The 25,538-nt window shown below is 44.7% G+C and overlaps 1 protein-coding gene across 7 annotated transcripts in view; it reads left to right on the top strand.

Moving 5' to 3' along the window:
* The window catches only part of LOC135250109 (kelch-like protein 13), a 74,433-nt gene that overhangs the window by 46,289 nt on the left and 2,606 nt on the right, over nucleotides 1-25,538 (top strand). For all 7 annotated transcript variants that reach the window (XM_064326060.1, XM_064326062.1, XM_064326061.1 and 4 more), the window contains 4 exons: nucleotides 6,729-6,861; nucleotides 8,246-8,442; nucleotides 10,499-11,294; nucleotides 18,058-18,171. In XM_064326060.1, the coding sequence (XP_064182130.1) occupies nucleotides 6,729-6,861; nucleotides 8,246-8,442; nucleotides 10,499-11,294; nucleotides 18,058-18,171 (1,240 nt within the window). The remainder of the gene's footprint in view (nucleotides 1-6,728; nucleotides 6,862-8,245; nucleotides 8,443-10,498; nucleotides 11,295-18,057; nucleotides 18,172-25,538) is intronic.

Consider the following 25,538-nt stretch of genomic DNA (forward strand, 5'->3'; position numbering starts at 1 on the left):
AATAATGCATGGAGAGCCTCTTTTGAATCTCGCCAGATTATTTGTCAAAACACTTCCCTTAAAGCAATTTTTATAATAATCACTGAAGACCAGGGTCAAATACAGATGAAATGAATCAAAATGTATTTGAATCAAACCTTTGAATCAAATACTTTGCAAAAGCAAAAATACATCAACAAAATTGATAAGAATTAGTGATATGAAGTCACTGTAAATAATGTATAGTTTAAAAATCAAAAGGAGAAGTGTAAATTGCATTGGAAGAGATCTCTGTGCAGCGCTTTGTTCCAGCATGTGACTCCGTCGATGACCTTACAGTAGCGGAGGGCTGGGATTGATCGGCGTGTAAATGTGTTTTTCCCGTGTGCGGTGACAGTTGTGTTCCCGTCTGTGTACAGGGTTTTCGGGGGCGAAGTGTCCTCGTGTTGTAATTGCCCATATTGAACCGGCCCCAGGACGTGTGAGTGGGCCGTGGTTACAGCTCTGGCTGATGGGTTGTCAGATGATCGCGTTGGCACCCAGGGGCTGGCGCACACTGCCGCTGTCACGCCAAGGTTACTCTATTGATTGACATCTGAAGACAGACAGCCGGGCAGTCAGCCAGCTAATAACGACTCGGGCTTCATGGTGTAATGTCAAGTGAGTTTGATCTCCGGCAACGGCATTGTTACTGAGAATCTTTCCATTCCATTACAGTCGATAGACCACTGTAAAGTGTTCTCATATTATGCTCCACAGATAGCAGCATTACAAATATGGCTGCAAAGCAGCGATGTCGGGGGCCAGGCACCAGGGGTGAGCTGTAGCGCTTTGGGCGGTACTTTGTCATGGACTGCAAACCCAGTCCAAATAGCATCCATAGCAGCTTTGGTGTGTATTGTAAAGGTACATTAATAATTATTTGAAAATGGCTATTTTGATGTTGCGTCACCAGGAAATTTGATACACGTGACCTACATGGGACTCTCTTCAATTAGTACACAAAAATTTGAATGGAGGCTGGATTTAAAGGAGGTGTGGTCAAATATCTTTTTCAGAATTTATGCATATTCATGTTTGATTTTCCTTAAGAATCTTGAATTGATGGGAGATATTCTTCCCTGGACTGTTGCAGGGAGGCTGTCTGAGGGTTCCTGGCAAATTTCATACAATTTGGGCTCATGGAGCCAATGCAAATTTCTTATTTCACAAGAAGCGCCCCCTATCGGCCATATTGCACCTTAATACTGCATGCCTGTGCATGCTCGTCCATGTGTGTTTTTGAGCTCAGGAAAGGGCTGAAAATTTAGCGAGGAGAAGAAATTGGGATCCCACGCATCCTTGGTGGTTGGCCCCCTAATTACAGTGTACTGGACAGAACGTGTTCTGCCCAACATAATTAGACTGCATAGACAGATTGCTGTTAGTCTGGGCATTGCTTGTCCCTTGATAGATCAGCAAGATCATGTCTGCTATTATCAGCAACAGGTGCAGAATAAAATGGGTCTGCTTGTTGGTGATCCATGTTGTGGTTAATCCAGGAGAATTGTGCCCTCTCTCGCACTGTGGTCTGGACACAGGCTCAATGGTCTTATGGTGGTCGAGAATGAAAGCAGGACCCTCTTCTGTGATCTGTGTTGGACTTGCCTTACCGAACTCAAAACGGGCTCTACAGTGCCCCCATTTTAGGAGCATTTGCTCCTGAAAATTGAGGTGTGCTAACTGGAAAAATAATTTAGGAGCACATCTGCTAATTGGGATGCACTACATTTGGGTGCTGCTTGGAAATTTATTTTTGTGTAGAACCCTGAAAAAAGGGTTATGGAATCTCAACATAATACAGCAAAGACAGACATTACGTCACTGAGGATGGAAGACATCCTGCCGACTTGCTGGCCCTTGAGTAAGGGTTCATTTTGAGTTCACAGTTAAGTGATTTACAGCTTTATGTTAGCTCAAACGTAGGTGGTTTGTAAGCTGCTACCAAGCTGCACACAGAATGGAGGCAATCAACTCATGGTGAATGTGGGATCACTGCTGGTTTAATATTCAGTGGTACTTTGCGTGACACGAGAATAAGAATCTTCAGGCACCAGCTCCTGAAATACAGTGCTTGCTACGGAGATGCGAGATTATTAGGGTGAAGAACGGCGAAGAAGCGTAATGTGGACTGGGTTTAAACAGAGACGCTGCATTCCCCAGACAAGTTATTCCGTCATTTTTAAAACCATTGTTACCAGGAGCACCGCTGTCTCCTTCAACTTCTTGGTTTTTTAGTCAATTTAGCCCACTCGGTGCTCTGTGAGTAGTTGAATGTAAGCAGTCGCTCTGCGTTAAATTGGGATTTTGGTGAGTGGAAGTTTGGGCAGATGATGCATTATCACACTTTCCCACCTCCACCCTCCTCATCGGACGGGATCTTTGTTTCTTCCTTTGGCTTTTATTTCTGTTATTTTACAGGCACTGTGCCCCCCTGATAACCGCCCCCCCCCCCATTCCTTTAACCAGCTGATATTTCATATTCATTTGTATACTATTTCTGATACAGCTGCTGCAATATCCATAATGCTAATAATAACAATGATACAAACAACAAAAATGAACACAACAGCAATACTCATAGAAATGAGCACTATGAACTGCAAGGGCAGTAATAACATCCGCAAAACACATGAGCTCTGACCCTCTCCACTTCTCCACCCCTCACACCCCTCTCCCCAAACCCCATGATTTAAGCCTATACACTATACACACACATACTGTACAGACATACTGGGTGTGAAGATAAAAAACAGAACAGAAAAAACGGATACACCAGGACTTAAGGAGAATCTAATGCAAATAACTTTTCAATCAAAGGGGTTAGTGGTGCTTCGATCACTTCCATCTTAAATACTTCTGCATAATTCATGTACTTATCTTAAAGTAGGCTATATTTGCATTAAAATGGCAGAGTATTGTTAACTCACACTCTTCCTCCTCTTTGTTTTCAGCTGCTATTGTCTGTTCGATATGCTTTTATATATAGGTAATATGTCATGAGGTTCTGCCAGTGCTGTACTTTTACAAGATTTTAACTTTTCCAATTTTTAGAACAACTTTTTTTTTTCTCCTAACAATAGATGAGAAGAGTATAACTTTTAATGTGATAGGTGTTATTAGAAGCTTTCTCTGAGCTTAGGAAGAGCCACAAAGAAAGCACCGTATTCTTCCTCTAGAGTGCTGATAACCATATCTCTAATTGTTTCCAAAGTTTGCTTATTTCTTTACAGTCCCAGAAGGCATGGAGCACAGAGTATCTGTCTGCTTTATATTTTAATCATGAGCTGAGTTTTTTTTTTTTTTTTTTTTCAAATTTGTTCATCTTGATTCTTGTCATAAGGTTAAATTGAATTCATTAATGCATCAGCATTGTGGGGCTGATTGGAGGTTTGAACAAAATCAAGTTTGGACTGCAGTAATCCAGCTGAGAGAGAACGCATTTGTGTGCATTTTTTCTGCATCTGTTCCTGCAGTGGGAACCCTTACGCTTCTTATACTTGGCAGTGTTTATAAACTCAAAAAAAGGCCACTGTGGAAATGTTTTGTCAATTTAATTCCAGAGGCGGACTCTGGCTTAATAATACACTGATATCCTACATCTGCTGCAGTTGTTCAAGGAAAGTCATCCATATTTAGGGCAATCCCTGTCGTATAATCACAGCACTGGCACGACCAACAAGCATAATTTCCTACATTTGATCACCTTCCAGGGAAGTTTTCGAGTGTTTATCGTTTTTTTTAAGGGTGAATAAACTTTATTTAATAATTTTTGGAATGTTGCCACTTTGGTGCTTCCTCCTTTAAATGTTTTGTCCTTGCTATCAAGTATCTGCTGCAGGAAATCACAAATTTGTGTGTCTGTGTGTGTGTGTGTGTGTGTGTGGAACCTCTTCTGCCATCATTACAGCATAAAACTTGGCTGTGATATATTGTGAACAAAGCTAATGATCACCCACTCCCCCACCCCAATTAGTGGCAGCGGCTTTTAATTATGTGAAAATGGATTGAATTGAGTGCACAGTTCTTTGACTTGAATGCTACCTGGTAAAACATCTCATTAATCATCGCTTGATATTCTGTTAGCAAGATTTTATTTTTTGGTTTTTTTTTGCAAGCACAGAATAATTATTTTCAATATAACCAGATGTCAGCTGTTCAAGCTGCTCTCTCTCTCGTGGTTTGTGTATGGAATAGCTTGCTCGCAGGGGGAAGGGTCTGTAGGGACTGTGGGGTTGTCTCAGTGCTTGCCTGTGCAGAACATACATGTATGCTAGTGATGGTGTAATTGAGCCTTTGTCTATGTTCAGATCAATTCTCAAGGCATTGACACTAATTAAACGTGTTGGTAAAGTACTGTATACAGAAATGGATATCATGAACGTAGCTCACTATCTAGCAACAACAAAGATGAACTGCATTAAACCGGATAATTCCAAGCACGCTGGAGCTTGAATGAATTGATGCAGACATTGTGAATTTTACCAAAGTAGTCACTGTTTGATTTGAAGATACTAATTTGATTAGCCCAGTGGAAAAACAACCAATTTGACACAACAGTCTGAATACTCTTGCATTTAACTGTGTGTGTTTGATACAGGTGCTCCTCCTCCTAGTACCGGACATATTTGTCCCGACCCACTACAGGCCTTTTTTAAAAAATAAATTTCCCTCTCATCGGTAATGTCCAGCGGCGGAGTGCGATGCTGTTAATATGAGAACGCCGAACCCTGCTGCTGTTTCCGGGTCTTCCGCTGAGCTATGGCGCGCATCAAAATCAATAGAGGAGAAAAAAATCAATCGCTCTGTAAAACGGAGCCGCCCCCCCCCCCCACCCCGCGTTCCTTTTTTTAGCCTCGGCACGACCGGAAGCGTCCGCACCGCCAGGGCGTTTCTGCCAAACGCGCGGGATGAAAGGCGGGGGGGGCACCGGTGTCACGGAAACAGGGCCTTTGTAAGTACCTGGACGCACACGAACCCAGGCAGTTAATACTGACCCTCTGAAAATGAGAAGTCTCCCTTTTTTAAAAGAAATGTATTTTAATGGATCTGGAACTCGTTCAAGCACCGTTCCCTAGTAAAAGCCTGCACTAGCTCATTTAAAGATGGGATTGCATTGCCAGGATTGAGTCAGACTCTGTAGGCCTAGATGGCTTTTCTGAAAAGATTGGAAAATGCCATTGAATCCATTCAGTCTGCCCATCCCCTCCCCACAGATGAAGGCTTATGAATCTGGTTACAAATGTAAACCTGTTTGGGCGCAGGCCAAAGGTGTTCCTCATTCGAAGTCTTGTTTTGTAGCTGGGTTAGCCTACTCGCTGTAATTTTAAACTGGTGGTTTCCTTGACCCGGGTAGGTGAGCTCCAGCCACTCCATTCTAAACCCATGGATTTCCCCTGAGTCCAGATTTACCTGATATCCGACTGTTTAATTAAACGATCAGTTTTCAGGGGAAATTAAAGCGGAGGGTGGAAATGCTGCATAAACAGGTGTCTTGAGACCGAAGATAAAGGTACGCCACGCTCCAATTTGCCTCCGGTTATTGTAGCTCATCCCCTTTTTAATTTCTTCCTCATTTTTAATTCTTATCCTTTATAAAAAATAACATTGCTTTCAGTTTGGCAACCTGTAGGAAGAGCGAGCCATTGGGTTATGTGTAATTGAATGTACTATTTTTATTTCATGGCTACACGCTTGACTGCTTTTTGTAGGCAGTGCAGTGTAAGGAGCTAGCCTCCCCTGTTGAGGGCTGTCGCTCCTGTATCCCATGGGCCGAGCAGTCGAGAGTAACAGTAATGCTAATCTAGATTTGTGGTTAAACCGTCTGGCAAAGTGGGGTTGTTTTTCTCCTTTAAATGAGGGCTGTCGCTCGATGGGCCACCCTGGAAAGGACGGAAGTCCTGCCCTGTTAACATCATGTGTCATCTTTTGAATCTTTAATCTTTACTAGCCTGTGTTTCTCTTGCCAGTCTGCACTACCTTAGCTTGCTTTGGAGAAGAAAAGCAAGGACCCTGTTCTTGATTTGTGACTGTGTTGTGTTGTTGTGCGAATAGTGAGTGGCTCATTTAGTCAGTTCCCACCCTGCAGAGTGTCAGGTCCGTTCTGCTTGTCACATTGACAGGAGTGTTTTGGGTCTGTGACCTCAAAATGATGGAGGTGTGGGTTGCTTTGCCAAGAGGAGTGGAGGTGTGAGCCATACAAAAAAGATGAGTAACCTGCCTTCAGTGAAACTAGTGCCTCTGCTTTTTTTATTGGCCAGCACCAGGCATGACCAAAAAAAGACTGTACAATAAGTTTGCTTGCCTTTTTGTGTGTAGTTCATATTTGTGACCGGACATTAAACTGATCCGAAGATGTAACTTACAACCAAACTTAATTGTGACCAGAACAGTCTTTGTTTTGGGGTAAAGTGCGCATGGAGTCTCCACATCACAGGGGAATGTGCTCCAAACTGAAAGCAAAATGGCTTCTGCAGGAATGAGGCCTCCAGTTCTGGCTGCAGTATCTCGGGGGGGGGGGGAACGAAAAAACAAAGAATGACATTGAGATCGGGTCCATTATTGTAACTACTGTGAAGCTGGTGATTTGAGCATGCTCCAACTCCCATCTCACTCCGGTGCCCCGGAGGGTGCAGTGGGGGAGGGGGTTCACTGTCACTGGGGATCCAGCCGCCTCCCCCTCACAGGTCTCTCTCTCGGCTCGTTGACAGGGGTTCGACCAGCTGAGAATAGAGGGACTGCTCTGTGACGTGACCCTGGTTCCGGGGGACGGGGACGAGGCCTTTCCGGTCCACCGGGCGATGATGGCGTCCTCCAGCGATTACTTCAAAGCTATGTTCACAGGTAAGGCGCGCGCGCGTGCGTCACCCGCGCCCGTTTTCGCCGCTCTGACAGGGCTCCTTACCCGTCGCATTCGCCACGATTATTTCAGTTATTCGACACGCTCGCTTACTCCTGTCTGCTTCGCCCCTCTCCGTTCTCCTGACGCCCTTCCAGAGTCGACAGGGCTTGGGGCCTCGCTGGGTGCGATTACATTCTCAAGTGCACCTTGACTAAAGAGCCCGAACCGAAATGAAATCCAGCCAAACTAATTGCGTAAAAAGGTAATGGCGAGCATCAGCGGGGCTTGTTTTCTGGGCTCTGTCTGTGGCTCCAGAGATCTGCGGCCGTGTCGTTTCGGCTTTGCTTGATGGGATGTAATATCTGTTTAATCAGCCGGTGCTGTTCCTTTATTAGCCATTGTGGATGTGTAAGTGCTGTTATCTTGTCGGGCACTCCGATCGGGCAGCCCGGGCGGGGGGCCTCCGCGGGGCTTTATTGTGCTTTTAGTCCTCCTATCTCCACCATCTACATATTTCACCCTAAATTATAAATGGCACCTGCTGTGGGGATGCGTGTGCCTGCCGTTTGCCTCGTGAAACAAGCAAGCAAATTTGTTCCCCATTCACGTTCAATCAGTTTCCTTTCAGCATGTTTAATTGGGACAGTATACATTCCTTATCACACGGTTTAAAATTAAGGGGCCCAACACTGAATATAATTGCAACAATTACCGTGATGTTAAATGCACCGGTTACGCCCTGTATGTAACCGATTTGCGGTTTGCTTTGCTGTACGGGTAAGTGTGGGGCGTGGAGCAGGCAGAAAGGTGCGGAGGTGCGGAACGCGTGCTCTGGTGTGCTCTCTGATGGAGGGAGCCCGTTTTCTCGCCCTCAGCGTGACAGACAAGCGGGTAAAGCGAAGTGAGAGGAATGTTCCGCGGGGGAAGGGCGGGTGGGATACGCACGTTGGTATTATTGGCTCCTGCGGATTAAAATGGATGGGTGAGCTCAGGCAGACGTGAGTCATACTTTGTAACGGAAGGGGCGACGGGCGCAGGTGGCGAGGCTGTGAAAATAGGCGCCTCACGTGAGCCCCTCGTCTTTCTGGGTGATTCATCTTGGAGCCTCCATGTTGGCGGTGTCATATCTTTTAAAAATGTTTTAATTTTTTTGATTGACTGATGCTTATTCTTCAACACAAACCTGCTGGATGGGGCATCGCTGTACTTGAGCTTTGCCTTGATGAATGGGCACAGAAGTATACATTGTGGAAATGCTGTCAGTTAATCAATGTGAGATTACTTTCATCAATAATTCAGTGCTACAGATAAATATTCTATGCGGGGTAAATCTTTTAATGTAAGATTTGCTGGCCCCTGTCTCCTGTCTGTCCGGGGTTCTTTCAGGGGGGATGAAGGAGCAGGACTTGATGTGCATCAAGCTTCACGGCGTCAACCGGATAGGCCTCAAGAAGATAATCGACTTCATCTACACCGCCAAGCTCTCGCTCAACATGGAGAACCTTCAAGACACGCTGGAGGCGGCCAGCTTTCTCCAGATACTCCCCGTGCTCGACTTCTGCAAGGTCTTTCTCATATCGGGGGTAAGACGGCGTTCACAGCCTTCGCAGTCTTCATTCAGCTCTCTCTAAGGCCGGCACGAAAAGGACCTGTGCAGAACCTCCATTTTCTCCTACCCTGTTCATATTCTGTTCTATCCTATTTTATCAACACTGAATCTTCAAGTATGGAGAGAATTGGCGAGCTTGCCCAACCTTCAGAGTTCCTTTTCACAAGCATTTATAGATAAGTGCAATACTTTTATTCTTTCATATGCTTTAGGTTATAATAAGGACTCAGTAGCTCTCTGTATTTGTAAGTATAAACGGTCTCTTTTCTGGTTATACACTGATGTATTTTCCATAGGTACCACGGGATAACTGTTAATAGGTGCATACACAACAAGTGTGAAAATATCAAACCGTAGGGACACTTAAAATTAGATTACGCTGAATTGAAAATTTCATTACCAAGTAATTAGCAGAGGTGTGACAATGCATCGTACCACGAAATGTTGCTATATAAAAATGTGACGATATGCATTCTCATGCTTAAAAATGGTTTGCGATATCAGCTTGCTTCTTAATTACACCTCTGATCATGCCAGCAAAGCTGTCCTGAGGCCTTCAGTGTTTTGATTGGGCAGAGAGGGCACTATGAGCTCATGCCTTGCAAGCTCCATCAACGTCACATTCATGTGAGGGCGTGTTTTAAGTCTGATGTTTGGCAGCATTTTGGATTTTCTTTCGGAACACAAAATGGTAACAAAATGACACAAAAAGTCACAGCCTGTCTGCAAGTGTTGTAAGAAAATATTGCCGTACACCACAGGTAGTACTATCGACGTGCTAAATCACCTGCAACGCTATCACTATTCACAATTCACAGTCTGCGTTAGTGAAGAAGAAGACTACTGAAAGGTCAAACGACTGACAGAATTCCTTCGCAGCGCCACTTCCTCGAGTGCGAGAGCCAATGAGATAACAAAGTGCACTGGCATTTTTACTGCCGTGGACAGCCGGCCATTTTCTGTCATTGAAAATGAGGGATTTGGGCGACTCGTCGATGCGCTCGAGCCCAAGACGCGCACCCCCATCACGCGCCCATTTACTCGCTCCGTAGCGAAGGTAGTTTCCCTGAAGGTCAGGGGCCGATATTAATTTAAATTTTAACTTCAGATATGTTTGTGTAAAATGAACTCCTTTTTTAGCTTTTAAAAGAAAATGTAATTTGGCTCATGACTTCAGAAACCTGTTTATTTGCACACAGTTTTGGTTAGAGCCTGCATGTGCTGCATCGTTCTGTCCAGTGAGTTTGGCTCCCTTTGGCTTAGGAACCATTGGGAGCTTTTTCAGCTGTCTTCGTCTTTGTTGAGATTGCTAGGAGGGGAGTGTGTGTGTGTGTGTGTCTGGGTGTGTGTGTAGTTGTGTGCGTTCGCGTGTTCTTGCTTCTAAATTTTTCTGGTAGCCAGTAATTTCCTGTCAACAATGCAATTGTCTCACTTGCAAAAGATCTTAGTTTTTTTTGTTTTTAAGTGCCTGTTAGTGGGATTTAAAAACACAAATTTTATTGAATTAATTTTATGCAGATTTCCACATCTACTCTACAGCAAATTGAACGGAACTCGTAAGAACATGTAATTATTTCTAAATGTTCTTGCACCTGTATATCCAAGACCTTCCTGATCCCTGCCCTTTCTGAGTTTCCCATTCCGCTGTTCACAAATGAACTTCCTGCACAGGTAAAAATAAATTAACAGCTACGACTAGAATTAATCACCGCTTGAATCGAGCTATGACAAAGGAGTGAACATTCGTTTACATAAAATGAAAGATTGGTGGAAATCTAATTAATTCATTGTGGCAACTGCAACATGTGCTGTTCCTGAACCAGACAACATTTTCATTTTTAGGGATATTCTCTGTCTGCACTGAAATCGAGCTACTTAAAATGTGGAACTTTACAGGAAACCTCATGCTGTAAATTTTCTTGGAAAGTCTGGAATTAAGTTGGTCAAAATAGTACTGCAGCGGCCCATCAAATGAAGTGGGTGTGCAGTGAGCTTTTGCGTGTTCCTCACCACTTCCTGCTCGACCACAGGTCTCGCTGGACAACTGCGTGGAGGTGGGCCGCATCGCCAACACGTACAACCTGACCGAGGTGGACAAGTACGTCAACAACTTCATCCTGAAGAACTTCCCCTCGCTCCTGGCCACGGGGGAGTTCGTCAAGCTGCCCTTTGAGCGGCTGGCCTTCGTGCTCTCCAGCAACAGCCTGAAGCACTGCGGCGAGCTGGACCTGTTCAAGGCCGCCTGCCGCTGGCTGCGGTCCGAGGAGGGCCGCATGGAGCACGCGGCCAAGCTGATGAAGAACATCCGCTTCCCCCTCATGAGCCCGCAGGAGCTCATCAACCACGTGCAGACGGTGGACTTCATGCGCACGGACAACACCTGCGTCAACCTCCTCCTGGAGGCCAGCAACTACCAGATGATGCCCTACATGCAGCCGGTCATGCAGTCGGAGAGGACGGCCATCCGCTCGGACAGCGCGCACCTGGTGACGCTGGGCGGCGTCCTGCGGCAGCAGCTGGTGGTCAGCAAGGAGCTGCGGCTGTACGACGAGAAGGCGCACGAGTGGAAGGCGCTGGCGCCCATGGACGCGCCGCGCTACCAGCACGGCATCGCCGTCATCGGCAACTTCCTGTACGTGGTGGGCGGCCAGAGCAACTACGACACCAAAGGCAAGACGGCGGTGGACACGGTCTTCCGCTACGACCCGCGCTACAACAAGTGGATGCAGGTGGCCTCGCTGAACGAGAAGCGCACCTTCTTCCACCTCAGTGCCCTCAAAGGACACCTCTATGCAGTGGGCGGGCGCAACGCCGCGGGGGAGCTCGGTGAGTGTGGGGGGGGGGGTCGTTGCGCTGTCGTCGTTGGCGAGCACTTCCCTAGCCGTGCGCTAATAGCATTCTGTGCGAAAATATGAAATTATGGAGACATCGGCATTGTATGGCATTCACAAACAGTTTTTTATTCCAGATTTTATTATTATTTTTAAACACTTTTAAAAAAAAAAAAAAAAAAAAAAACTAAATACATGGATGTCTGTGCCTTTTTGTTCAGAGACAAAATCAGCTTTAGAATTTGCCCTCGATGTAGATATAAATATCAAGTAAGTACTAAACCTTCAATCTGAGTCCTTGAGGAATGAATACATATAGGAAATGTTGTAAGTATCGGAACACGCTTTACTGATTTTTACTGTTTTATCTGCCCCTGGTGTAGGTGTTTGGATTTATACTGCCTCATTATTATTCCCCTGAAAGAAAAAAAGAGTAAACTCTGAATCTGTGGAAGCACACAACTGCCTTTTGCAGGTTACGTGATTTCTAACTGGTTCTTGGCTGTGGATCCCATAGGGTAGATAAATGAATTTGCCCTGAGGTTAGAGGGAAGCTGCTTGTTCACTTTAAAAATTGGAGGGCTTGCATCCTAGCTAACAGCAAAATATTCTCACAAATGTAACTGGAGTGTTTGGTTAATGTTATAACATTCCCACTACGTTGCAGCAACATTGTGAGAATGTTTTGTATTAGCTGGGACTAAATAACATCATTTAATGGTTGTTCTGTTATTGTGCAGTGGTTCTGCAGTCAAGACATATGCTGGACTTCTGTTATTCTTTACTAGAGTTCAGATGGCCTACCTGCAGGTTTTAAAGGATGTCACATGTTGGATGTGAGGAGTTTTATACAGCTGGTAAATCGTGTATTATCATGAATTTACATTACTGTAATGCCACAGGCCCGTTTAGACACCTAATTTCAGCCCCCAGTTTAGGGATAGCTAAAGGGTATGAAGCATTTCAAGAGAATGAACAGTCTGTATATTTATTAGTTTCTTACCTGGAGCACAGCAGTGGGGCTGTGGAGAACAGTGAATACTAGAGAATAGTAAAATAGTAACTAGCTTGTTGTTTTACTGTAGTTCGTGTTCCTTCTACTTCTGTTTGAAAATTGAATTATATTGCAGTTTTGATACTGATATTACAAGTGAAATGTACAGAAACTGCTGGCAAAAGTCTGCATAAATTCTTGCTCTGTACAGGTCTGGCTAATGTTAAAAAGACTGACAATGTTTGAAACATGGCATAGAATTCTTTGACTGTCTTCGTTTACCCTTATGCTACTATTCCACTGTTAACCCAGTTATGACTTAAGTGTCCCAACTGTGTCTGGAGCACACCTTATTCCAATTCAGAGGAATATTCCATCATTTTAAAGAATTTAAGGTTTTTTGTCTTCGTTTTATATGTAGTTTCTGCGACCGTAGAAGGAACTTTAATGGGCATTCACAGGTACATTTGGCACAAGTAGGAATGGATATGGTGGATCCCTTTTGGTACAAAGCCTTCATTTAGACCACATTAGGCCTTTCATGTTACGAGCTTATGTTTGACATCAACATGCTTTGCGAGATGATCCACTTTAATGAAGTGCTTATGAAATAACCAGGGAGCTGGAAGTGCTGATTATAAAGTGTTTTCATTTGAAGCTTAATTAAATATTTCATACTCTGCATTGGCTTTCTTGGGCCGACTCTTTCGCTGCCCTCCCTTGCTGACTGTGTCGTTTGGAAAAGTGAGAAGCGCGACTAGGGAATATAAATTTTCCCATTGCTGGCATGTAAAAAAAAATACATTTCCACATATTATATGTTATAAATTTGTTAATTCCTATGGTCGGCCAAAACTAAACGAACAGTCATGATTCAAGGCTATGTTAACCTCTAAAATGGGAAAACATAAGATAGGAACATGAATGTGTAAGGAACTAATATTTTTGATCATTGTGTAGCAGACATTCACACTGCTGATCTCTATTATAAATGCACACTAATGGGGTAATGTATGTGGGATAATTGCTTTGTGAGACCCGTACAGCACCCTCATGTCCTTTAAAAAGACAACATATTTTCAAGGGAAATTATATTCGCAGTTGCTGGCTGAACACATGAGGATTGAATTAGATCGTCGCCGCGTAGCTTTTTATACCTACATGTGATAATGATGGCATGAGAAATCCAACGAGCTTATAATTAGGCGAGTTCTACTGACCACCATGGCTTTAATAACGTCCTGATGTATCCTCAAGTCATCTTAGCTTGCGCGCTGATGGACCTGTGTCTGCATGTAAAGGTTGCTGCACTTTAATTGGGACATTCAAAATAATTTGCCTTGACCTTCTGTGGAAAAAAATAAAATACAATGGACCCGCTTCCTGTCCCTAAGGAGTGATTGACAGATAAGAGTGTACACAAAGGCAATTCAGTGGCGCATTGAAAAGCAATTGAAATAATATTAAAATGACAGCAATGGAAAGAGATGCAGGCCTGGCCCATGAATAGAAATTTAAAGGAGGGGATTGCAAAGCAAAGCACTGGGAAAGCACTCTGAAAATCAGTTATAGTATATGGACTATATTGCATTTATTTCATTTTTTTGTGGTTATGGGCGTGATTAATGGCAAAACGAATGGCCATAGAACCATATCAGTTTGCCATTTCATTTTCCGCATGGCTCAGAAAGCTTCTGTATATATTTTTTTGTTATTAAACAAAACGTATATGGAAGTATAATGTATAGTATAATGTATAGAGTATGGGGACCCACACAAGCCTGTGTTTTTTTTTTTCTTGGGATTGCTGTCGTAGTCAGTGTGGACAAAGTAGTGTCATTCAGAAAAAGTCTATGAAGAGGTGATTTTTAGAGGAAAAATGCATTCAAAGCCTTTGACATCTGTCACCACACACGCTACGTAAAGAGCAGAGAGAGTTTCTTATGCATAAGATCTCATTTTAAGCCTTTAATGCAGCATAAAAGGAGAGAAGTGTTCCGCCGCTCGAATGAACTTTGATGTACAAGAAGATAGAGAAGAACTGCAACGGTCTGCCTGTTTTATACATGCTTTATTTCATTCTTTAAAATAACATCAAAGCCACAATAAGCACGTCAGTATCAGTGGGTTGTGCCCGCCTTGTCAGAGGCATTATCGCTGTCTCTATCTGTTTCTCTATCTCTGTCTATTTCTGTCTCTATCTATCTATGTCTATATCTGTCTGTCTGTCTCTGTCTCTCTATCTGTCTGTCTCTATCTGTCTATGTCTGTCTGTCTGTCTATGTCTCTGTCTCTATTTGTCTCTGTCTCCTTCTGTCTAATTGTCTGTCTCTCTCTGTCTATCTGTCTCTGTCTATATCTGTCTATCTGTCTCTGTCTATGTCTGTATCTCTGTCTCTGTCTGTCCATGTCTCTGTCTAGGTCTGTCTCTGTTTCCATTTGTCTCTGTCTATGTCGCTGTCTATCTGTCTCTGTCTCCATTTGTCTCTGTCTGTATCTCTGTCTATTTCTCTTTCTGTGTTTCTGTCTCCATCTCTAACTATCTTTCTCTATCTTGGACTCTGTCTTGAGCACGCACACACACACACACGTGCGTTCACATACACACGTGCATTTTCACAAAGCAAAAAGAGAATCACAAATACTTGTGCATTTCTCAGTGATAACAGGTGTGTTGATTTTACTATAAAGAAATGTTCTTCCTTTGGAATAATTTATTTTATCTAAATATCCTGACAACGGGACCTTTACGGACCCAAATAGATTTGTTCTATATTTGTTAAATGTTGTTTAAATTGGCTTATTTCTAAGCGATACTCATTAGCCTCTACTGAGGGAACTGTGTCAATGATTCAAATCATGGCTTGGACTTGAGTCATTGGCACACAGAACCTTGCTGGTTTGCATTAAATGCTGCACATCCTACTGATGTTCAGATTCTTTTAGCCTTTAGCAGCTGCCTTTCTTAGCCATAGCCTTTTTCTGCTTGTCCAGATCACATGTTACAGATATGAATATGTGCAAGCTGGCCTTTGGTGCTAATCCTCATTAAGTCCACATTATTATTACAGAGGTCCCTGTGTCTCCGAGCATTGCTAATGCACGTCTCCATTCCCCTCAGCAGTGGTCAGAAAGGAGGTTTAGGCTCTGTTGGGTCAGAGAAAGGTGAGCCGCTCCATTGCAGAGAAAATAAGGCCTCCTGCGGTTTAATGCTTCCTCCTCACTGGCACTGCAAGCAGCGAGTTTCAGGTGATGAAGACCTAGCCGGCTAATTTAGCCTTCGTTGCGCTGCCAGTAAATCGCATTTAACTGCGATGCTTCTTACTGTTCACTTCCTGCCTGCCTGCAGTGCAGACGTTTGTGTGTTTATTCAATGGAGAAAGAACGAAAAGGAAAATATCATCTGGAGCCAATTCTAACCTTCAAACCTGACCTTTTAGTCCAAATTTTACTTCTGTAAAGTGCCAGTTTTTTCTGTTGAGCTGTCATCATTCTGCAGCCAGCAGCTCATCTGTAGGGTGGTAGTCCTGTGCACAAGGCTTTTAAAGTGTTTTGTATGTATGTCTCACGGTGTGTTCCTTTGATTCTCATGCACTTGATTGTGCCACTAGGGTAAGGCTCAGTGGGACGGCAGTGTCACTTATAGCGCTATGAGAGGTCAGAAAGGAGCGGTACACCCACACTGTTAGGCTCTGACAGGCCTGTAGAAATGTCTTTTCTCCGTCTGCGGTGAGCACTTCAGTCATCGTGAAAGCCGAGCGTTGCGGTGTCAAACGGAGAGCTTGTGTGTGAATGGGGCGCGTGTTGGTAGAAGCTTTACAGTATAGATCTTTTCTTCTTCGTTGTACGTATCTCTCTGTACAGTACATCTGTCCCCCTCTGCACTGTGCATCTCTCCCTCTCTTTACAGCACATCTGTCCCCATGTACATGTGTCCCTGTGCAGTACTCTCTACCCCTGTGCATGTGTCCCTGTGCTGTACCTCTCTGCCCCTGTGCATGTGTCCCTGTGCTGTACCTCTCTGCCCCTGTGCATGTGTCCCTGTGCTGTACTCTCTGCCCCTGTGCATGTGTCCCTGTGCAGTACTCTCTGTCCCTGTGCATGTGTCCCTGTGCAGTACTCTCTGTCCCTGTGCATGTGTCCCTGTGCAGTACTCTCTGTCCCTGTGCATGTGTCCCTGTGCAGTACTCTCTGTCCCTGTGCATGTGTCCCTGTGCAGTACTCTCTGCCCCTGTGCATGTGTCCCTGTGCAGTACTCTCTGCCCCTGTGCATGTGTCCCTGTGCAGTACCTCTCTGCCCCTGTGCCCCTGTGCTGTACCTCTCTGCCCCTGTGCATGTGTCCCTGTGCAGTACCTCTCTGCCCCTGTGCTGTACCTCTCTGCCCCTGTGCATGTGTCCCTGTGCTGTACCTCTCTGCCCCTGTGCATGTGTCCCTGTGCAGTACCTCTCTGCTCCTGTGCATGTGTCCCTGTGCTGTACCTCTCTGCCCCTGTGCATGTGTCCCTGTCCAGTACCTCTCTGCCCCTGTGCATATGTCCCTGTGCAGTACCTCTCTGCCCCTGTGCATGTGTCCCTGTGCTGTACCAATCTGCCCCTGTGCATGTGTCCCTGTGCAGTACTCTCTCCTTCTGAGATTGTGTGTTCCCATCTGCAGCCTAATCTCTCTATCTGTCTCCTGCTGCTGCTCATTCCACTATAGTAAAATATTTTGGAAAAGGTCTTTCTTTCACTTATAACCTGTAATTAAAATTCAGACTGTTGAAATCGGTCTAGATAATCTTTTGTTTTGGTAAATGGAATGTCCCCTGTGGATGTGCTAATTGTTGTGATGCCAGATTGGTAGCTGTTCTGTTCGGCGTGATTAACACTCGACACATTCATTACAGAACTGCATTTCCCTTGCAACCATAAAATGGAGGCAAACACTCCAAATAATTTACGCGAGAGTCGTGCGCTGTCTTTACTTCTCCATTTGTTCTTTTGTGACGCATTGTGCTTCGGTTCAGACTTGCCGTTCGTTTGGCATTCTCTTCGTTAATTGCCACCGGCACTTATCATTTTGGTTGCTGCTTAATCAGCTGTTTAAGTAATTTTGTCAATTTGACATACTTTCTTCTCTTTTTGAAGTTGCAGTCGTGCATGAAAATCCACTAGGCAGTCGCAGTTCAGTTTCCATCAATCTCTCCCTCTGCCTTCAATTTTTTTTTTTTTTACACTTTATAAATATTAGATTTTATAAAAGTTTACATTTGTGAACAGAGAATGAGCTACCCATGTTGGAGAGCATCGTTTTTCTAAACGTGAATACGATATTGAAAACGTCAGTATTACTGCACATTGAGTTGTTCAAAGATGTTGAAGTCATCTGTGCTAATTTACTGTTCTCGTTGGAGGACCAACCAGAAGCAGTAAACGAAGCAATTTTAACATGTTAAATTGGTGAACCCGCAGTAGCAAATAGCTGAGAGCATTGGACTGTAGCCTGCAGTGAGGTTAACCTCTCTTTCAGTCAGTGTAATTGTTTCATGAAATATAGCTCTATTTATAGCACCCTGACCCAGGCCTATGCCAAATATACCCTGTCATTGTGTGCAGTCCAGGAGATGGAATGGAAGTTTGTGAGTTTACTGTGGCCATGTTTGATTTGCTACCTCAGAGTTCCCCCCAAAAGCCTCATTACAGTCCAGGTTTGTTCCTTCTTATTTTTCACTTGCCCTACTTTCTGCTAATGTGGACGTTTTCTCTTCTTCCTTCCCAAAACAGCTACCGTGGAGTGCTACAACCCCAGAACCAACGAGTGGACGTACGTCGCGAAAATGAACGAACCTCACTACGGCCACGCCGGGACGGTCTACGGCGGCTTCATGTACATTTCAGGTAAATCCCGCCCCCCCAGATCAAAGGGAGGCGAACCCTCGCCCACACCCGACGGAATTCCTGATCCCGCCTCCACCCCTGCCGCGTTCCGTTTGAATCCTGTATGGAGTGTGCATTTGCTTTAACTAGGCCCCTGTTTTGATTTGGATATTTTGACACGTCCCATTCCGTGTCCCTTTTGCCTGTGTTCACTGTGACCCTGTTCCAGAAAAGAGAACCGATGTGACCAATGAGGTCAATCTGCCGACTGGTTCTTGCAATGTTGGATTTTTCCATGTGGAAATTAAACCACCTGTAATTATAGGCATGTCATTTTATTTTGCACCTGTTCCATCCACATGTACAGCCTGCTGTCTGTGATTCATGCAGATCCTTGCGTATAGATAGAAGCAAGCACTTTATTTTATGTTCAAATGGGTATCAAATGTTCTGTGTAGGATCTAATGGGTAGGACCGAATGTTCGGCGTAGGATCAAATGCTGGGTAGAATCAAATGTTCTGCAGGTTTAAAAAAAACAAACCAAAAAAAGGCTTGTCCACAGGTTTACCTTTCAAAAGGTCAGAGGTTGTCTTCTCAGTGCAGTTTTTCAGGGAGAGCTCACCAGCCAGTCGGTTGTCAGTCACGTTGCTGAAAACCTTTGGCTCTTTTATTCTCCGCGCTTTCAAGTTGTCTGCTGCAATTTACTTTCCGCTGGTGATCTGCAGGGACATCGCACGCTCTACAGAACCTCAATCTGCCACTTTCGTGAAACGATCCCTTCTGAGAGCTGTTCTTTTCGCCGCGCTGTTTGCTACTTAATAGGTCACGCGTATTACAGAGGGTATAGCGGCTCAGAGAGATCCTCCTCTTACATCTCTGGCCAGCGTGTATTTTCAGCCGGTTCCTGCGTTTGTGCCGTTGTTGTATCGTCTCCATTTAGCGTTGATCACACTGCTGTTTTCGGTGAGCCTCTTTTGCACCCTCACGTCTCACGGATAACGGCTGTTGTGTCCTTGACGTGTGGTGCTTTTAACACGTTTGCCAGCTTCGTGAACGCTGTGGTGCTGTAACTAAGTCTTAAGATGAGTATCACCACGAGGCAATCCGTTGTGGGAGCGCACCTATGATCAATGACGTTCAGTGCCAGATTATTCTTTTTTTCAATTTGTCAGCGTTGCGGAATCAAAAGAAGATACTGCTGTCAACTTTCCTGTCATAGAATTTGTTTCAATTCAGCATTGTTTTTGTCCTTAAAAAAATATTGCTTTCAGATCTGGTAGTTTCATGTGCAGGTATGGCTGGTTTTGTTTTTTTTAAGGTTTGTGGAATGATGGAATGATTATTATTCTGTTCACACTAGTTTGATTTATAACAAGTCAACTAGAATAAATGAACTCAACTATTTTAATGATAATATCTATTTTAGATGCTAATATGCAATGGCTATTTACTATTGTGTTCCAGATGGCCAAATGACTGAAAATATTCATTTTAATTGGGGAATGTTACAACATGCAAGTTACAACCGGTTGCTTCTCCACTACAGATACATTGATTATCAACATAATGCACATCATGTGATCACTGCCAGAAGGGGAGGGGGGGGTCACTTATTTACAGTTTTTATCATGACTGTTTCTGTCAGGGGTGGATAAAAACAATCAGTGTTCTGTTTTTCCATTGGTTTATAATACCTTTTATATATCCTTTCTGGATGTCCTGGTTTGTGCAGTTCTTTTGTGCTTCTGAGTTTTTTAATAAGAAATAAAACATTTCACAGTTCCTCAGCCTTGCAAGCAAATGATTAATACTTCATAAAAGCCTTAAATCAATGATGCGAGAATCCCCAAGAAATATTACCCCTGTGAAGGAAACTAACATGCTTACATTTATGAAGTTTCCTTTGTGTAGCTGCCGTTCCAAAAAAGAAAATTAGCACAAAATTCAATATTCAGTCAACTGCATTTATAGTTTAAAAGAGACGTTTAGCCACATTCAGTTTTATTTTTTCTTAAATCCAAGATGCTATGCACATATTTTTTCCAGATAAAGGAATTATTTGAGCTGAAATTAATTTTAAAAAACAATTTTTTTTCTGTGGAACTTTTCTTTTCATCTTACTGAAACTACAATTTCCCATTAAGCACTTTTTTTCCTCTGTTCACTCTGTTACACAAAAACATGAATTGAATTCTGGGTAAATGAAGCAGTGAGGAAAAGAATACAGTCTGTACAGTCATAGAAGTTCTATGGTGCATCAAATGGTTTTTTTCCCCACACTATATAAATATAAATATATTGCATCTTGATAGAAATAAATATCTGAATTTTATTTTGGAACAAACTTAACCTTTAAGTAAAAACAATCTGAGATTGCAGACCATTTTGCAAAAAACCGAGCAGACGGCCAAATACAAAAGCCCTCTAGGCAGGGGTAAGAACTCTGTGTTTCGGCTTTAAAAATATCAGCATTCCAACGTCAAGCCATTTTTATATTATTTGTGAAAGTCAGCATGTTGGAGTGCTCTGGTGAAGACCACGCATGGCAGCTTATCTGTGAGATTGGCAGTGGAAAAGACTTGCTCAGTGGGCACAGACGTTACAAGAATACAAACATTCTCCGATGCCAGGTTTCAACCCTTAGAAGTGTTATTTTTCTGCTTTGTGCCGATGTAATGCGCAAGTCATTCCAAAGCAATTTTTCACCTAATTTCACTTGAGAGACTGGACACAGTTACACCTGTTCAATGTTCATTCACATCTACAGGACAGATCTTTGTTTAAAAAAATTATAATAAAATGTTGTATGGTAGGGATTTCTTTACAAAACAAATTGTAGGTGGAGATCAAACAGCAATTTGTTTAGGGGATATTTTTCAGTCATATCATAGCAGTCCGTGTATCCTCTCCATTTAAATATTAAACATATCTGAGAATGCCCCTAAAATACACACATGGGGAATCATCAAACATAGAATGAAACATTTTTATCTTGATGTTTCTAAAATCGTACATTTGCTTGTATATCTGTTTATCGTTTTAAATGCGGTGATGTGGACTGCGCGTTGGCGTTGGGATGCAGTTGCAATGGCAGAATTGCATTTCCTCAGGTTAGAGGACGTTGGCTGTCGTGTCCCGCGCAGACTTAGGCCAGGCCGTAAATCCCCCGCTGCTGCGGACAGTCATGCGGCGCTGAGCGAGAGTCAACACGGCGCGACCCGCGGGCCTGTCGTTTACATCATCGCTGCCGATGTTGGGGCCAAGTTCAGCTTGTGTTGGGTGCATTCTGCTTTTGTTGCAGGAAGCGGCCAGTTAGTTACACTTGTTGGGTAATTGGTGAGAGTGTTATAGCCCATATATTTTAATTTCGCTATTAGCCAGGGGCCTGTGCTTTTAATAGAGCCGGGTTTTTAGTGCGTCTTACTGCTCCATATTAGGCAGCAGACATTTTTCATTCTATTTTTGATGTTTAACTTCTCTGCTGAATCACTTCTGCTCAGGCTGTCAAAATCCCAAATGCGCTGTAGGGCTGCATTTCTGCCACAAGGCAAGGACTGTAGACATTAATAATATTTGATTATGGGTAGAATCATGTTCCTATTGGGGGGGGAAAAAACTACAGCTTATTTTTTATGTTTTATTTTTTTTGGAGAAAACGTACATACGCAGAGTTAACATTGTGATTGTACTGCCTGCTGAACAGAGCCCGTGGGGATATATGGGAAGCTGGAATGTGAACTGCTGGATCAGTGGCGGCCTTGTGACCGGGCGTGCGGTGCCTGTCCGTCACCGCGTGTCACCCTGAGTCACAGGGCTCGTGACGGGGAAGTGCTGACATCATCGCCCGTCCTGTTCCCCCGGGCAACCCCTTCGGTTCCAGCCTAGCTGGCTACCTCCGGCGCTCCGCCCCCGCCCCCCGCCCCGCCCCGCCGTTTAATTCAGCGGCGTGAGCCTGGGCCCTTTGTGACTCACCGGGGTCTGTCCTCGGGGCGGGCGGTGCGTGCGCTCAGAGAGCGTGCTCTCGCTCCAGTGCGCTCGCTCCCCGTCATGATGAAGGAGCCGGGCAGCTGTCTCGGGGTCGGCATAATTAAGGTTTTTTTCCGGCGCTCTGCTCCGTGAGAGCGTTTCGGGAGGGGACCTCTGGCTCACATTGGCGCACACCTGCCCGGCGCTCGTCTCTCCTATTTGTCACCTTCAGGTATTCTTGGAACCCGCTGACCCGCCGCCTCGCCTTTCCTGTGTTCGTGATTCGGAAGCCCCGCCCCTTCCTGTGGGGCGAGTTCGCTCGAGCTTTATCCATCCTACCGAACGGGCTTCTGTGGGGTTTGATATGGTGCGGCTTGCTTAATTTTGCGAGGTTCTCAGTATTTTTAGTCTATAGTCTTTTTTTATTCCTCTCTCTCTCTTTTTGGTGTGTTTTAACAGGGACTGATGAAGACTCTCCGAAAATGGCCGTCCATTGTGGATTGTTCCATTATTGAATGGTTACTTAAGTTGTTGGCAGTCTCTCGGTGTTTGTGAAACCCGACACCGAACAGGAACCCAGGAGGGTTTCGGGCTTGCTTTATGGCCGTTTACAGCTGTAAGGTGTTCTCAAGTGCACTTACTGCCACTCCTGGGACCTCATACAATTTAAGAGAGATCTTAAACTGAAGAAAGTGTAGTTAGCGTGCACATTCACGGTTTTAAAGTGCCAAACCCTTAACACAATTGCAGCGCAATAAAAATGTTTGAATCGGATCTACAAATCAAAATGGGTGCCCTCAGATTTAATAATTTACCTATACTGAGAACACAATGATAGAAGGTGGTGCTAGGCCTTGAAATGGAACGTCGCTGACTGGATTTTATTGTCACAATTTCATCATATGTTCAGGAAGGGAATGATGCTTTTCAGCATCATCAGAGCTTGGTCCAGTTCCACCCGCTTTGTGTGTGAGAGAGAGGGTTTGACCTGACACTGCAGTGAGAGGCCAGAGTTAATGTGAGGGCATCACTGTGGGCAGAGACATCAGAGAGGGAGGGCCTATGAGGACAGGGCAGTCGGAGACTGCGCTAAGAGGGAGTGTGAGGGTTTGGCCCCGCAGGAAGTCAACAGAGTCAGGAAGGGAAAGGGACAGGCGCGATATGATAGGCTAACGGCGGAAGATGGGCGGCCCAAGTGGGCGTGTATGTCGGGTCCAGCTGCCGGTGATTTGGGAGGGGGGAGGCAGGCTGTCACTGTCAGCATCATCGTTTAAGCAGAGAATTACCGCACTGCTGGAAGCTGGGACTCAGGCCAGGGTCCATTTAGTCTTGTTCAGAACGTATCCTGTTCACTTCCATTGCGTCTCTGTATATTATACATGTTACACTGCTCAAAGAAATGCCTGTAATGTAATGTAATGCTCGTTACAAAGCACATACTTAACTACGTGCAATATAGGATCATTCTGTGCAATGAGGCCTAGCAGCAAAAGGCTGTGTGTTACTGTATAGAGCTGGTAAATGAGTACATTATGTTACATTCAGTGTAGTATGGATGACATTGGCCCTTATCGCGGTGAGAACTCAAGGTTGTATTTTCCACCGCTCTCCTGGTAGCTGATGGCTAGATAGCGAGGGTAGGACATCTGGTCTCAGAGTACTTGAGTGGATGTACCAGTGAAATGCATCTGCAGTTCTGGCTGAGACCATAATCTGTGCTACACCGTATTCAATATTCCATGCCCTGTCATTCAAAGGCAATTTCTTAAGGTGTTCCAGATTCCCCCGAAATTGGCCAAGTAGACCTTAATCTCCTGGTGTTTAAAAGAGAAGCGAACCTTCTAACGTGGGCTTATCTGTGTTCTGCGAGAGGACGACCGCTACTGCGTGTTAGCGCTCTGCGTTCTATGCGGTCCCCTTTCCCACAGTGTCCCAGGGCGGAGGACTGGACTTTGTTTTAGGGCTGCGATACGGAGCGGAGTAAATGGTGAAATATCGCGGGGAGCGTGCCGGCCCGCGTGGAGACGAGTGAGAGGGCCGCTTAACGGGCGTCGCCCTCCGCGTCCTACGCTTTCTCCTCTCGAGCGAGTCGCGCGCTCTGTGTCTCTGCTCGCGCTGAGTTCATGATGCGTGAGGTACGGGGGTCCGCGGAGCGCGTCCCGCACGCCCCCCGCCCCCCGTGTATCGGCACGGCCCTTAGAGAGGAGGCCCTCGTGTTCGCGGAGATTAATGACGCTACGGAGGGGCGGCGGCGGGCGACGACGACGCGGGGGATTCCGGTACATTCCGTATGCGCCGCAGGTCCTCACTGCGCCTGCCGCGCTATCTGCCGGTCTGCAGCCGCGCGCGAGTGGGGGGTGGGGGGTGGGGAGTGGGAGGGGGCGGGGCCCCACCCCTCCCCGTCCCAGGCTCACACTGGGATTTCACTCCTCTTTTATTTTCAGCCTTCCCTGCAGACATGTCCTGTTTCTCTCACTTCGAGGGCTTGCGTGCGTCCAAAAGATTTTTGTGTAGCGGTTTGGTTGTGGTATGTAAGCTACGTAGTGCCAATAATGAACAGCGCGCGTCTATACATCTAAATAAGGGATGTATGGTGTGTGCGCGTCGTGGGCGTCTGTTCTGCACCCTTCTGTACCGCTGCTAAAGAGTTTCCGCAGCTCATTAGCGGAAAGGTCAAGCGTTTCAAAAACAGCCTGCGTTCTCAGAGGGGTGGGGGGGTGGGGGGGTTTGGAGGCAGGACTTAAATGGCAGCCCTGACATCCATGTCCATGTTGTGATTATGTGTGTATTGGTGTGGTTGCTTCAGCAACACACTATTCTCTCGTAAACTTATTCTGATTTTCTTCCCGTCCAAATTTCCCAATCTCCACACTTCTCCTGCTCCTACAGCTTTTAAGCTAGACATTGCCATTCCATAATACTCAGCTTTGCTCAGAGCAGTTGTGCTTGTACACAGCTTTTTGGAAATTCCAAATAATTTTTTTAATTCCAACTGGTTTTGGAAATACATACAAGTTGTTCCGGGGGAAAAAATATCATAGAAAATGAATGGGGAATGTTGAGCCTTAGTACATGTGGTGCTATTTAAGCCAATGGGACACATAAAAATAGTACATGTGATGCTATTTCAGCCAATAGAACACATAAAAATGGTACATGCAATCTATTTCGGCCAAGAGGACATATAAAAAACGTAAAAGTCGCTATGTTGACCTTGTGAAGCAAGCTCCCAAAACTGATTAATAATAACCAAATACTTAATAATAGTGGTCATTTAACAATAGTATTGCCACAGACAGGCATCATACATTCATAAAACAGTATTTTCAATTGCAAATTTGCATATCGTGAGAAAAGCCATTTAGCTACCAGTATCATGAAGCCTGTTGGTACTTACATTAATATTTCCAAGCCTAACCAC

The sequence above is a fragment of the Anguilla rostrata genome, chromosome 3 (assembly GCF_018555375.3).
Source record: "Anguilla rostrata isolate EN2019 chromosome 3, ASM1855537v3, whole genome shotgun sequence".
Lineage (NCBI taxonomy): Eukaryota > Metazoa > Chordata > Actinopteri > Anguilliformes > Anguillidae > Anguilla > Anguilla rostrata.